The 14,481-nt window shown below is 58.7% G+C and overlaps 1 protein-coding gene across 4 annotated transcripts in view; it reads left to right on the forward strand.

The window, feature by feature from the left end:
* Nucleotides 1-14,056, forward strand: part of MLXIP (MLX interacting protein) — a 58,444-nt gene extending 44,388 nt beyond the window's left edge. The window contains exons 5-17 of one of the 4 annotated variants that reach the window (XM_081540119.1): nucleotides 295-336; nucleotides 642-813; nucleotides 1,459-1,548; nucleotides 2,099-2,190; nucleotides 3,192-3,858; nucleotides 4,309-4,430; nucleotides 4,532-4,748; nucleotides 6,299-6,426; nucleotides 6,888-6,992; nucleotides 7,102-7,229; nucleotides 7,418-7,541; nucleotides 8,593-8,722; nucleotides 9,298-14,056. In XM_081540119.1, the coding sequence (XP_081396245.1) occupies nucleotides 295-336; nucleotides 642-813; nucleotides 1,459-1,548; nucleotides 2,099-2,190; nucleotides 3,192-3,858; nucleotides 4,309-4,430; nucleotides 4,532-4,748; nucleotides 6,299-6,426; nucleotides 6,888-6,992; nucleotides 7,102-7,229; nucleotides 7,418-7,541; nucleotides 8,593-8,722; nucleotides 9,298-9,419 (2,139 nt within the window). In that variant the 3' untranslated portion in view covers nucleotides 9,420-14,056. Of the gene's footprint in view, nucleotides 1-294; nucleotides 337-641; nucleotides 814-1,458; nucleotides 1,549-2,098; nucleotides 2,191-3,191; nucleotides 3,859-4,308; nucleotides 4,431-4,531; nucleotides 4,749-6,298; nucleotides 6,427-6,887; nucleotides 6,993-7,101; nucleotides 7,230-7,417; nucleotides 7,542-8,592; nucleotides 8,750-9,276 lie in introns of all 4 variants that reach the window. The other 3 variants (XM_081540118.1, XM_081540120.1, XM_081540121.1) reach the window with 3 other exon arrangements.
* The last annotated feature ends 425 nt before the right edge of the window (nucleotides 14,057-14,481 follow it).

The raw sequence follows: 14,481 nt of genomic DNA on the forward strand, positions 1-14,481 counted from the left end.
TTCGTTCTAGCCCAGCCCAAGTGGTGACCTGCTTTGGTCATGTGACCTTTGTTCTCAGTCTGTCCAACTTGGAGCTGGGGCTGTTTATTCCACAAATGCTGGTTAGGAATCTCTGAGCCCAACTTCAGCCTGGGGAATGGCAGGGGCAGGATCCTTCTCGCCACCTTCCTCCCAGAGAGAGAAGGCCTAGATGCTTCTGAAAGTGATCCTCTTCCAGGGAGGAGAGGCTGGGGGCCTTGTCCCCTCGCTGGGCCTTGGGGGACCACCTTGTCCCTCTCTCTCCTTTCTCTGCAGCTCCAGCAGCACAAGGATGAGGACCTTTCCAGCCTGGCCCAGGTGAGCTAGTGTGGGGGCTGTGAGGACCCTCTCGGGACCTCCCCCTTTACAAGAAACAGCAGTGACGTGGGTGGCCCAGCACCGCAGCAGAAGGTGGTGGGGACGTGGACTCTCCCTGGGGCCAGAAGAGAGACATAAAGGAAAGAAGCCAGTTCTCTGCAGGTCCCCATCCCCTGGCCTCGTCTCTTACCTGGCAGCCCTTGCTGCTCTGAGAAACTGGGCCACGTATCTCCCCGACATGACTTGTCTGAGAACTCGCGAGTCACCGGTGCCCATTTGGCTTTTCCTTCCCCCGTGGGTGGTAGGACGATGACATGCTTTACTGGCACAAGCACCGGGATGGCTGGAAGACGCCGGTCCCCATGGAGGAGGACACGCTGCTGGACACGGACATGCTCATGTCGGAATTCAGTGACACCCTCTTCTCCACACTGTCCTCCCACCCGCCTGTGGCCTGGCCCAACCCACGTGAAATAGGTAATCCGCCCCCAGAGGGTGCCGTCTCCACCCTAGGAGGAGCCCCCAGGTCAGGCTCTTCCTTGGGGCCATCCCTGAGCCTCTGTTGCTTGTCTGGGGGGAACGCTGAGGAGAAGGCGTGGCCAACCTCCTTGCTGTGTGGGGGCCGGGGCCCGTGGTGCCCCTGCCAGGGAACAGTGGGGGTTTTGGTCTGAACCAGTTTCACATTTCTGATCCTGTCCCCTCAGCTGAGGACATGGACCTGGGGCCAGTGACAGGGCCTGAGACTCACTCTTGAGAAAATCATTTGCACTCCTGGGTGGCCTCTCACCTGGGAGCATGCAGCCGTCCAGTTAAACCCTCCAGGAAGAGCTCACAGACTGAAGTCAACACCAAGGGGTCTCTGCAGAGCTGTTCACAGCGGGGTGTCTGCTCCCAGATATTCAGTTTACCTTTCCCCTGAAAACTCACTTTCTTTCCCACCTTTGGAGGGTGGAGAATGCCCATGAACCCCCGAGAAATCCTAGCCAGTGCCCTACGCTTATTCTGGAAAGACTCTTGAGTGTGAGCAGGGCCAGGAAAACCCAGTCTGGGCCCTTGATACATTCCTACAACATGGACTGAGAAGGCCCAACGATCCCTCTGTCTCCTTTCTGATTTTAACAGCACACCTGGGAAACGCAGACATGATTCAACCTGGGCTGATTCCTTTGCAGCCCAACCTGGACTTCATGGACACCTTTGAGCCCTTCCAGGGTGAGGACTTGGGGCAGAGAGAGAGCTTGGCTACCTGCATCTCCCTTTGCCCAGGACAGAGTGGACCGGGCTTCCCTTTCATAGACGGAACTGTTAGAATTGGCCAGGGAGAGGATTTAGAATTTGTCCAGAACTTTCTTTTTTTCTTGGAAGTAGCTACAAGGCCTGCAGTGTTTCTCATCCTCCACGTCCCAGAGCCTCAGGTTTGGCCTTGACTGCAAGCAGTTCTCCCTGTAGGCAGCAGAGGGCGCCAGCGACACAGCTGCTGCCTTGCAGTTTCCTGCAGTTACAAATGATCCTTGAGCTCCCGCCATCATTAAACGCTGGTGCCACCGAGGCCTGGGGGTGTTTCAGAGCCCACACTGGTTGCCAGCATGTACAGCTCCGATCAGGGGGCCTCTTTCAGCAGAGTTACCTCAGTGGGGGTGGAGGGGTGCACTCGCCACGGCATTCCTCTGGGTAAGGTGGGGTTCAGTGCCCAATTTGTTTGGGTCTAAATTCAGTGAAGTGAAAGGCACAGAGCTCACAGGCCCCCGATGTTGTCTTTCAGACCTTTTCTCTTCCAGCCGCTCCATTTTTGGCTCCATGCTGCCTGCACCCGCCTCAACGCCTACACCAGATCCCAACAGCCCACCTGCTCAGGTAGAGGGAACTTGAGGGAAGGGAAAGGGCACTGGGCTTCCAGTCATCAGACCTCTGCAGCAAAGTGCTAGGGGTTGCTCAATCCGGCGCTGGACTCACATATAACATGTAAAGAGGTTATTCTAGCCCTCCTTGAGAGCGTCCTTAGGTGTCCATGAGGTGGGAGACTCTCTCAGTAAATATATGCTCCCTGCTAAGGCCCCAAATAACCTGTGTGTGGCAAGCTCCATCTTGACCAGTTAAGAAAGGACCATTGAAATTATCTTTCAATTAAAAATAAATAAAATTGTTTGAAAAAGAAAGGACTAGTGAGACGGCAGAGAAAAATGTGATTGCTAAGAAGTTCCCTGTATTTCTTTTCCTTTTTGCTATGTACTCAGCACAAGCTGGCTACCAGGTGCTGGGGCGGCTGAGCTGAGGGAGGCACGGCTTGTTGCCCTTAAGAGACTCTCAGTTAGTATCCAGTTAGTGCGTCCTGGCCCCCACCTCTTCCATCTGGCTCGGGGAAGAGCTTCTTCTATGGTGACCGAGACCCAAACAATTGATTCCTTATAGCGTTTCCCTTTTAGGAAGAGGTGACCTCCCTAGAAGTCGATACGAGAGAGTGTCCTGGGGGAGCCTCCTGAGCAGCTGCGAGCCAGGCTGCCCCTGCTTTGTAACAGAAGATGGCAGGGACTTTGGGGGGACCCTGCCGGACTCTAGAAACAGGATATCCCCAGGCCGAGAGCCAAGTGTGTGCACAGTCACTGTGTCTGAGCCCTGTGTTATCACCGAGTCCCCGATGGAAACAAGACCCCTGCTGGCACCCGGAGAGACCCAGCTCCATCTCCCCCAGATTAGGAGTCCCGGGGCCAGGAGACGTCACCTCTGTCCCTTCTGCCCGGGGCTGCATCACAGGCGCACGGTGTACGTGTTGGGCTCCATGGCGTGTAGTGCTGGAGAGTGGCGGCGAGCTGTGTGACTTTAGCATTCGTTGCTCACTTTTTCTCTTCCTTCCTCAGGACAGCATCCTGCCAACCACCGCTCTCCCTACCGCTCTCCCCACCGCAAGCCTCCCTGATAGCTTCATCGCGCCCCCTGCAGCCGCTGCCCTGGACCCCACGAGTGGGCAGGGCTGTGAACACCCCCCCCAGCCTGGGGACCCGTTCATTCAGCCGGCAGACCTGGGTCCCTCAGCACCGCCCCTGAGTGTCCCCCAGCCTTTCCTGCCCGTGTTCACCATGCCCTTGCTCTCGCCCAGCCCCGCCCCGCCGCCTCCTTCCCCCGTCTTGCCATTAGGCCCCCCTCCCGCCACCACTCTGAACCCTCCAACTCCCCCCGCCTTCCTGCAGCCCCAGAAGTTTGCTGAAGTCAGCAAGTCGCCCTCCGTCATCACCCACACGGCCTCCGCCACCCTCACCCACGACGCCTCTGCCACCACCTTCAGCCAGAGCCAGGGCCTCATTATCACCACGCGCTATCCGCCCCCCTCTGGGTCCCCCTATGGCCTGGCGCTGTCTCCCATCACCCGGCCGCCGACCGTTGGGCCTCCCCAACCCCGTATGACTTTCGTGCACCCCAAGCCCATCTCCTTGCCTGGGGGGAGGCACAAGCAGCCCCCCAAAATAGTGCCTGCTCCCAAACCGGAGCCGGTGTCCGTGGTGTTGAAGAACGCTTGCCTCACCCCAGGTGAGTCAGGTTGGGGGGAGGCAAGTGTGACCCCCCTACCCCCGGGATGTTTCCTGTCCCCAAGGCTGGCAAACTCATGACACACACACATCGTGATCTTGGAAGCAGACGGGTTGTGAAAGACAACGTGTGTAGATCGAGTCTGTTTTCTATTCTGTGGTGTTCTTCCAGTCTCAACCCAGTGTGGAAAAAAAAAACATGGCCCTGGTCATCTCTTGCCTGGGTCTGTAATCTGTCCCCACCAAGGAGAAGTTGCAAAAATCTAGCATTGTCTTTCCATGCCCTACAGTGAGGGGGCAACATCTCAGTGGCAGCAGAGGGGTTGTGTGCTGCTCCTGAGGCCCCCCCCAGCCCCACACCCCGTGCAGCCTGGCTGGACCAGGTTCAGTACCCGTGTCAGGAGCAGGCCCATAGCTGGGCCTCCACCCTCACCTCCCCTTGTTCCGGCAGCTGCCTTCCCAGGCCAGCCGCAGGCAGTGATCATGACGTCGGGCCCTCTGAAGAGAGAAGGGATGCTGGCGTCCACCGTGTCCCAGTCCAGCGTGGTCCTCACGCCTGCTACCCTCACCAGGGTGAGTGGCCGGGACAGGCCCTCAACATCTTACGACCTCGGGTGGCCCTCACCCAGCACAGCTGTGCTTGGGGGTGACCTCCCTCCTCCATGTCTCCTTAGGCTCCTGGAGTCACAGAGTTCCCCAGCGGCATCCTGGTGACGGACCTTGGCCCCAGCCCAGGCAGCCAGCGCGCCCCCGTGTCCCGGCTCTTCCCTCCCAGCCCGGGACCTGACTCCCTGGTGAAGGGTGAGCAGGGCCCACTGCATGGGGGCATCGCCCAGGTCCCTGCTGCGGGCACCAGTGACTCAGCTCTCCGCTTGGACCGCTTGGGACCGCGTGAGTGGAGTGGGGGGCCCACTGCTGGACCAGGGAGGCTGCCGAGGGTACCCGAGGTGGAGCCTGGGCTGCCAGGCTGGGCGGTGAGGGATCCGAAGCTGCTGGTAGCCTAGGCTAAGCGCAGGGTCAGTGAGGGAAAGCTGCCAGCACCTTGTGGTGCCGGCAGCTCGTGTGCTCACGGGGACACCGCTCAGCCTCCTTCAAAAGGGCCTGGCTCTGATGGGGACGTCCCTGGCGGTCGGGGGGTCAGGACTCTGCACTGCCACTGCAGAGATTACGGGTTTGATCCCTGGTCAGGGAACTAAGATCCCACGTGCCATGTGGTGTGGCCAAACAAGATTTTGAAAAATAAGAAAGACCTGGCTCTGAGCTGCCAGTCCCGATCCACAAAAGGGACTGAGCGGCCCTCGTTGGTGGTTTTCGGAAACTGTGAGCCTGCGGTTACTGCGGCTGCGGGAGCCCCTAGCCTGTCTGGGTTTGGCCGGTCGTCCCCAGCCCGTTTGCTGGCACCGTGCCTCAGGAGCCCCCTTCCTTCCTCCCCAGCTTGGACTTCAGTTGGTGAGACGGCCGGGGTAGGACTGATGTTGCCCAGTGAGGTCTGAGAGGTCTGGAAAATGATGTTCCCAAGACTCTGCTGCTGGTGGGGGCGGGCAGGGGGCATTGGTGAGGGGTGGAGCCGGATGCCACCTTGGGAAGGGAGACCAAAGTGTCTTCCTGTCTTAGATAAAACTAAGGTGGCTGCTCCCGGAGCCCTCTACAGAAGCATCTTTCTGAAGTGGAGAGGAGGACATGATAAGTGAGGAACTAGCTCTCTGCTTACAGGGGTCAGACAGGGGCTCGTCCGAGGACAGGTTTTAAAGAATAAGGACCCTCGTCTGGGGAAATACAGACATGGACTGGCTATGGCTTGGGCCCTGAAATGCCATGTGGGGGCTCACGGAAACGTCGCCTTGTCCACTGAGGCGGATCCCCAGAGGTTAGAGCCACGCTGGGAGGCTTGAGAGCAGGGTAGGGAGGAGAGCATTGTCAAGGGGACAGAGCCACAGGCGTCGCGTGGCCATGCTGTGAGGCGGGGCAGGGAGGGGCTTCTTGGGCGCAGCTCCTGAGCCGGGGCCACAGGTTTCCTCCAAGTTATTTGTGGGTAAAAGAGCTCATTTGTTTTCCTAATTAAAAGATTTCTGAGGTGGGTAAAATTGAAAGAACTGTAAGAAAACACACACATAGAGTTCAAAGAACAGATAGCTTAAGTACTTGCCACCCAGGGTGAGCACCAGAGCCTTGGAGACACGGAGGGGCCCCTGGTGCCCTGGGAGGGGCCCCTGGTGCCCTGGGAGGCGGGCCTCTCTCCTCTCCCAGACCTGTGACCGCAGCACCCAGCAGGCCTAGCCAGGACCGCCCCGCTGCCCCCCGCCCCGAGATGCTGGCAAAGATTTTCACCTAGTTTTTGCTCTGGGCTGCCATGGGAGGTCGAGGGTGGGTTTCCCTTTGTGGGTGAGTCCCCACGCGGCTGGCACAGCCTGGTCCCTAAGGGGAATCTCTGCTCTTCCCAGGTCGGGACTGCCCAAACTCAGGGCAGGCCTCTCCATGCACGTCCGAGCAGAGCCCCAGTCCTCAGTCCCCCCAAAACAACTGCTCAGGGAAATCGCCTGCAGACCCCAAAAACGTGGCTGTTTTAAAGGTACCTCTCGGGTCTTGATTCCCTCGGAAGACTGGGGAGGCAGGGAGAAACGTATCCAGGGGCCACGGGGACAGCGACATCCCTACTGGAGACATACTGGGAAGACCCATGGGCTTGACAGGTGTCCCACACCTGAAATGGGGATATTCACTGCTTTGCCCTTGAGCATGTTGGCTCCCCCCGCCCCACCTTCCCCCGGCCCTGTGGTGACAGTGGCCCCGAGCTCTGTGGAGCAGGGTGTAGGGGTGGCCGGGAAGGGCCAGATCTGCAGCGCCAGGCCCTTGCTGTGCTCTGTTCTGTAGGGATGGTTCTCTAGTCCCATCTTGTCCCCTCCTGTCTCTTCCTGGAGCCTCTTAGCTTCCTGTCGCCGCCTCCTTCCACATAGCTCTCTATAGAGAATCTGAGCAGTCGGTAGGGGTGGGGAGGGGGCCCTGTGGCGCAGTGACGGGCCGATTCCCCAGCAGAATCGGCAGATGAAGCACATCTCAGCCGAGCAGAAGAGGCGCTTCAACATCAAGATGGGCTTCGACACCCTGAACAGCTTGATCTCCAACAATAACAAGCTGGTGAGGGGCTGTGGGGGTCGGGGGAGAGGGTGGGGCGGGGCGGGGACCGACAGGACTGGCTCGTGGGGGTGCCCGGCATGCTGCGCACCCTGACCTGGCCCCCTCGCAGACCAGCCACGCCATCACGCTGCAGAAGACCGTGGAGTATATCACCAAGCTGCAGCAGGAGCGCAGTCAGATGCAGGAAGAGGCCCGGCGGCTGCGAGAGGAGATTGAGGAGCTCAATGCCACCATCCTGTGAGGCTGGGCCTTGGGGGCTGAGGTGGGGGGTGGATGGGGCTCGTCCTCCCCTGCACGGCAGGAAGGGAGGGTGGGGGCACTGGTAGAGGCCCCCTTACTCAGCACTGCAGCTTTTGTCCTCTCCCATCCCCTCTCCTCCCCACGCTCTCCTCTTGGAGAGCTCCCCTGACTTCCTGTCATTTCAGCTCCTGCCAGCAGCTGCTGCCTGCCACGGGCGTCCCCGTCACCCGGCGCCAGTTTGATCACATGCGAGACATGTTTGACGAATATGTGAAAAGCCGGACCCTGCAGAATTGGAAGTTCTGGATTGTATCTTTGAGTTTTCTTTGCTCATTCCCTCCATCCCCACAACCCGTGACCTGAAACAGCAGACACTGACTCTTGAGTTCCTTTAGAAGAAGGCTCTCTAAATGGTTGTCATTGAGTTTGTCAAGACAGGTAATGCTAGTTTCTGTCTAAAGAGACACAGGGACCTGGCCGAGCCTGCAGTGTTGGAGGGGGCTGCCCTCGGTGAGTGTACTGGCTGAGGGCTTCCCAGAGACACAGAACAGGCCTGCTTTGCACTGCTGAGTCCTTGAGAAGGAAAGAGGAGGTTGGAGCTGCTGATGGAAGCCATGTGGTGGACAAGAGGTGGGATCTGCTCTGACATGTCCCAGCATTAGTACCATCCTGCCACTTGAAACCAGGGGTCACAGAGCAACTGTGTGGCAGAGCCTGGATCTGAAGCTGGTTCCCTCCAGGCTGTTCTCTGGGTTTGTACCACATGCCCTTGACAGCTGTAACGAGGCAGGGATGCCCGAGTGCTGGGCTCTGTCCTGGGGCCCAGGCCTCCCAGCACTTGGCCTTCCAGATGGCAGCAGGGCCCTTAAGGGGGACGGCTCTGGCCCTGTCAGTCCCCACCCAGCCTCCGCTGTGCCCCTGAGCGGACAGTGGGCACACGGGCGGGGTCGGCCGCCACACCCCCGGCTGTGGGTCTGACAGGCTGAGGAGGGGCTCACCAGGGAGAAGAGCTGCGAGGGCAGGGGGTATCCCTGTGCACTCCTAGGCAGGTTCTACAGGAAGAGACGACAGACGCCAGCTCCAGTACCCCCTTTGCTCTGGTCCCTGAGTGGAGCTGGGATGAGTCGGAACCTCTGTGGTCAGTGGCAGGTTCCTCGGCATCAGGCTGAGAGTGGGGACCGAGGTCACAGCCCGAGTGCAGGGATGGTTAGGGACATCTCTCCCCATCCCTCCCTCCCCCCCGGCTGTACACAGCAAGCACCTTGCCAGGCCCGAGGGGTGTTGGTCACGGGCACGCCTGTGGCTGGACTTCGCTCTCTCTGCGCTTGCTGACGGTTTCTTTAACCCGAGTGCCGTGCAGTTCAGCGTCATCATCAAGCCGCTGTTCGAGTCCTTCAAGGGCGTGGTGTCCACCAGCAGCCTGGACGAGCTGCACCGGACAGCGCTGTCCTGGCTGGACGAGCACTGCTCCCTGCCCATCCTCAGGCCAAGTGAGTGGAGGCTGCCTGGGGGGGGTCGTGGGGCCGTGGGGGGCTTAGCCATGGAAGCGGCTGCAGAAAACCCAGGCTCCGCCACGGTTGGTCTGCACACACCTGGGCAGGAGGGTGAGGCCCTGCAGGGTGGGGGGGCGCCTCCCAGCACCTCGCCTCGGCTTTCTGCCATCTCCGTGTCCGTCTGATGATAGGATTCAGCTTGTGTCTGTTGAGCAGCTACTCTTCACTTGGCCTTGTATCAGGTGTTTTCAGATACACTTTCATGTTTAGTTCTTCTAATAAGGATCAAAGCTGTGTATTCAGGTCACAGGGACAAGCAGGAACGGCTTAGGTGTTCCCCACTCTCCTGCAGGGTGGCAGATAGGATTGGGGCGTCATCTTAAAGGCAGAGATGTGAGTGTCCAGACCTCAGCAGAGGGGCTCCCCTGGGGTTTGTGCCCTTCCTGCTTTGGGCTGTCCCTGACGATTGCCCCTTGGGGTGTACACGTGTAACCACGTGTTCTGTCTCTCGGGGGCTCAGAGCTGGCCCCCACCCCAGGCCGCATCTGCAGGCTCCCCCTTCTGTCTTGCAGCCGTGCTGAACACCCTCCGGCACCTGAGCACCACCACGTCCATCCTGACAGACCCGTCCCAGCTGCCCGAGCAGGCAGCAGAGGCCGTCACCAGAATCAGCCAGAGAGCCAGGGAGTCCTAGCACCGCTTAGCGGGCACGTGGCCACGTGGGACGCCAAGCAGACCCTTCCCCGCCCGTGGAGAGGAGGCTGCGCCCATCACCTCTCCCACTTCAGGGCCTCCTAGCCTCCCTGCAACTGTGGCCCCGGCCGCTCCAAATGCCGCGCTCAGGTCTGAAGCAGGTTTGGGTCCTGCCAACAGCAATAGCCCAGCTCTGGGAACCCCTTGCTGTGAACTCTGACTCAGCGACCTCAGTCACCGACCTCCCCTCGCCTCAGAGAAGCCCGGATGAAGGGAAATGAGGGGATGCCGCCCCTCCCTGTCCTGTCCTGCTGGTGGGGTATCGGGGGGAAGGGGAGAGGGGCCACAGCACCAGTGCAGGGAGCCGACGGGGCAGGAGGAGGCCTTGCCTGCTCCCCAAGTTAGGACGCGTGAGGGTCCTTTCCCAGCTGCTGTCTGGGATGTGCCCTCCTGTCGCGTCTTGGGCACCTCTGGGCCATTGGAAGGCCTCCTCCTTCCTCCCCCGACTGACCTAACAGAGCGGATGTTGGCTCAGGCTTCGCAGGGCCAGGAAACCCTACAGCACATGTGTGCAAAGCAGTGGGTATGTGTGCCCCAGAGGGTAGCGGAAGCACCAGTGACGCGGAGCTGCTTCAGTCCTGGAGGTCCCCTGGGCGATGCTGTGGTCTGTTTCTCAAGTGGATTTGGTTCCACTTGGCGTCGTGGCAGCCACGGTGGTGCCAACCCGGTAATCACGTGGCTGGGGCTCAGCCAGGCCCTGCCCCCTTGTGCCCCTCCTGCTTCCAAGCCGGAACAGCCGTGCTTGATAGACACCGCTAGCCCTGTGGGTGTGGCATGTGAAACACCAGGCTCCGCGGTGCTGCCATCGACCGGGTCCCCTCACCTTGATTGTCCAGCCGGGAGCCCCAGCCCATCCATCCCAGTTCCTGGACCAAAGACGCCAGCACCTCCAGCATCTGCCTTGTCTTGTGTTTGGAGGCAGAAATTGACCGTCGACACAGAGCTCTGAGGTGGCTGCCTTGGCACTGTCTCCAGATCAGACAGTCAGGAGCTGAGCTCAGCTTTGGACTGTGGGTGCGGCAGGCTGTTTCCAAAGGTGGGAGTTACACCTGGAGGGGTTCGGAGGAGGGGTCCTGGGCCAGTCCTCCTCTTGCCGCGTCTGCAGGAGCAGTTCCAGGCAGAAGGATGCTCTCTAACACTCAGGAAGCCCAGCCAGGGCTACCTCCTCATTGAAAGAATGTGCTTTTCATGTCCTGCTGTGAAGTTCAGAGGCCGGCAGGCTTCCCCTTCAACCTCTGTCCTCCCTGCCGGAGATGGAGACCTGCCCGAGCAAGGGGCAGGCCAGGAGTCCTGCTGGGCTCGGCAGAGCTGTGGCGGGGGGCTGCTGCGGGCCGCCTGCTGAAGTTTGGATCCTTTTGGAGGCTCCCTCCCACTGGCTCCTGGAGGCCTGCCCCGGGGGCAGCCCCACCTCAGCCTCTGCTGATGGAGGACGGAGTGGGTCCTCCCCGGGTGGCCGGCCATGCCACTGCCTCCTCCCCAGGTCGTGACCAGTCACCCGCTCCCTCATCTGTGCGCCAGCCACGTCAGGAGCGCCCTGGCGGCCCCCTCTGCCTCCCCAGAACACGTGTTTACAGGCCTTCAGATGGCTCTCTTGAGGGTGGGCACAAGATAGGCTGGGCCAGCCCTGCATTTCCACTGGGAAGCAGGATGAGAGCGCAGCCTCCCCCCGGGTGGACACGAGGTCTCCCTCCAAGGGGGAAGAGCACCGCCAGGCTTGAAAGGAAAAAAAAGGAAAATCAGAGATGTTCCCGGCCACGAGGGCTTGCAGAGGGTCCTGCGCTCAGCCTACCCCTGTTCCTGTGCCTTCGTCAACCCCGTGGGCGGCCGTGGAGCTCGGCCCAGCCACGACCTCTCTGAGATCAATAGCTTTCTCCCCACCCCATGTTGGGAGTGTTTTTTTTATTATTTTTTTTTAGCTCCATGGATATAAAATTGGCCTCTTGCTTCTTTGGCCTACCTCTCCCGCCCTTTGGCTGATTTAATGTTCACGATTCTGTTTTTTTTAAATATTTAAAGCTGTTAGGTTGTATGAGACATTGAAGGGCACGTGTGTGTGTGTGTGTCTGTGTGTGGCTGCGCGCGTGCGGGTGTGTGTATGCGGGTGTGTCCCAGCAGACGGTTAACTCAATGCATGTTTTGTTTTGAGATATTTACTTAAATCCATTTTTCTTGGTGCTCACCAGTATCACGGCTGTAGGGCCACAAAGCTGTATCTCTTAGCACAGACACAATTGTTTCTTTCCCCGGAAGTTTTCTTGTTTCGGAGTCTTGCCCACTGAGTCTGGCCGGACGGGGTGGGTGGCTCTAGCTTTGACCCTTGTTCTGGGGTCCCCATCCAGGGTGCGGGGACCCCCAGGGCTGCTCTGCCAGCTGCCTCCAGTGAATGCTCTGATTTGTTTACACTCCCTTTCACCCCACCTCCTATCTCTTCTCCCATAAAAGAGACTTAAAAACGCTGATTTTGGAGGATACGAAAATCAGTCTGAAAGAAAAAAAAAAAAAGCCTACCTGGCACATAGTCTCTGAAAGTGTTTCTGTGAAATCTTTCTGTGCCATCAGCTCCCTTCCTACCGGGGGTTGCCCTTTGACGACGAGTGGGAAATGCAGGGAAAGAGCGGGGCTTTCTGAGGTCAGCCAGCCCGTCCCTGTCTCTGTCTCAGGCAGGTTACACACCAACCGGTCACCCCACACACACACCCCGGAGGTCCCTGAACCAGCAGGTGGGCTCTTTTGGGGTCTTCAGGGCACAAGGGAAGTAGTCCTGACGTCAGGAGTCGGTGCTGATGTGAGGAGTTGTTGCTGATGTGAGCGCCATGTCTCGTTGGGGAGGGAGTGGCGGGGTGCTGTGGGTGACCCCATACACCCAGCTCCCTCCACTCTCTGTCCTGGTGACCCGACCCTGCCTCCCTGACCAGATAGAGGTCCACTCTCTAGGTTCTTTCGCTCCGGCTAGCAGAAAGAGAAACTTCGATTCTCGGGGGACGTGGCACCGCAGGGTGGGGCCGACCCCCTTGTCCCTCCCCAGGTGAAGGTGCAGTGATCTTACAGGCCCCCCCCACCAGGAGAGTGCAGTCCCAGACAGCGCCCCTGCGTCCTCTCAGCCTGGGCCTCCCCTCTTTGCGCGCCTGGAGGAATCCTGAGTGGCAGGCTTGCTGTTATTGTCAAGGTGGTCACCAGTTTTCATGGTGCAGCTAAATGAGGGCTTGTCAGGGTGGAGCCTGGGGTGGTGGGGTCCGGGGACCCCGTCTGCCTGGGGCCTTCTGCACACTTGCGCAGTGTGGACCCAGCCCAGCGCTGGCTGACCTGCCCCACTTGGGTTCTTTTATCTCGTCCAGTGGGCAGGCTTAGAACACCGCTCGCTGGAGCAGCTTTGCAAAGTGCCTCCCAGGTGGTGAGCTTGCTGAGGAAGGGTGCTGAGGAGCCCCGATGTGGGTGCACGGGCAGCAATGGGACGTGGTTTTTGGCTCTGTGCTCCAACACCTCGTATCTTAAAAGAGGATTTTCACCTCTGAACATGAGGTGACAGGAGAGGAGAGCAAGGGTGGAGGGTGGAGGAGCTTGAACCTTCAACACGTCGTACATGTCAGTGGTTGCCATGGCCTTAACCCACCTAGCAGACAGGTTTGGGGATCTGAGGGGCTCCAGGAACAGAGAGGAGCCTTACGACCCACCCAGGTGCCTCCACACAGATCGATCACCTACCCGATTTTCTTTTCCTTCTAAGGGACTTGGCCTTCCCTGCTCACCACGCAGGGTGCCTGTTTTCTGTTGAGGCTTATGAAAAATCAGCCTTTGAGAAAGAAAAGGGAACTTTTCCTGTTGACTGTTGGCTTTGTGTGTGTGTGTATGTATGCGTGTGTGCTTGCACAAGCCTGTGTGTGTGTGTGTGTTTACTCAATGGAATTCTATTTTTGTGAAATTTCTTTATGATTATGTAGCAAAATTCACCTACATCCCCCAGTCAAACCTTTGGTTCCAGAGTCAACCCTGGGCATCACTCTTGAAGAATTCTCTCCTGGGTTTCTAAAACAGAGATGGGCCTCTCTTAAGGGCCGAGGTGGGGGAAAGGGTTGGGAGAAACGGAAGTCTGATGGCGTTTCTGTTGAGTCGGCATCCTGAAGCTACAAGTAGGAAGGGCTCCACCAGGGAGCTGCAAAGCCCAGGCTGTGTTTCTCGCAAGGGAGGTGGACTGCGGCACCCGGGGCCGCTGTATCTGAACCTATTCACACCACTTGTTTCGCTTGTTGTGTAACGCCACAGCTGAAACAGCACTTTCTTTTCCTTTCTCGGGTTTCAGTTCACGGTGTAAATGGTTCATTTTTTTTTCCCCTTTTGTGCTCTCCGTTGACTGTCAGGGCTCCCCACCCAGGAGACAAGTCAACCCCTTGTGGGCAGAAAAAGCAAAACCCAAGAAGAGTGTTGTTCATCGCAGGCTCCCTCAGGCCTGCGCCACCCTGAGCTCGGTCCTTCATGCTCTACTGTCGAGAAGCACGGTTCCACCAGCTATATCCAACACTACAATGCAGTTCCAAAACTATATTTGCATCCAAGACAATAAAAAGCCGTATTTTTGGAAAAGCCTGTGGCATGTGGTCTTTGTTAACCCAGTTGGAGCAGTGGAAGAGGTGATAAAATGAGAGGAGGGCAGAGGTGCAGCCGCGCCTGGCTCGCTCGTGCTAGCTTTCCCAGGCGGACAGAGTCCAGAGGTGCTTGAACAAAGTGTCCGTCTCCTCACATGGCGCTTGGGCAAACAGCAGCCACCCTGGAGTCTTTACAGGGTGGTCGTCAGGGTCACGTGAAATCGCGAATGTCCAGCCCCCAGAAAGCGCAAATTGCCACCAGCTTGGCCAGCCCTAGGCCAGCACCCAGCAGGGTCTACGTCATGATGATGCCCCAGGGGGCAGGGGCCTCCCTGCTGACTGTTGACCCAATACCATACATGGAAGGTGCTGGAAAGTTGACCAGCAGAGATGTCCCTTTGTTGTGCTGAGAACTTTGATGAT

The sequence above is a fragment of the Giraffa tippelskirchi genome, chromosome 11 (assembly GCF_054371585.1).
Source record: "Giraffa tippelskirchi isolate mGirTip1 chromosome 11, T2T-mGirTip1v1.2.pri, whole genome shotgun sequence".
In the NCBI taxonomy this organism is placed as follows: Eukaryota; Metazoa; Chordata; class Mammalia; order Artiodactyla; family Giraffidae; genus Giraffa; species Giraffa tippelskirchi.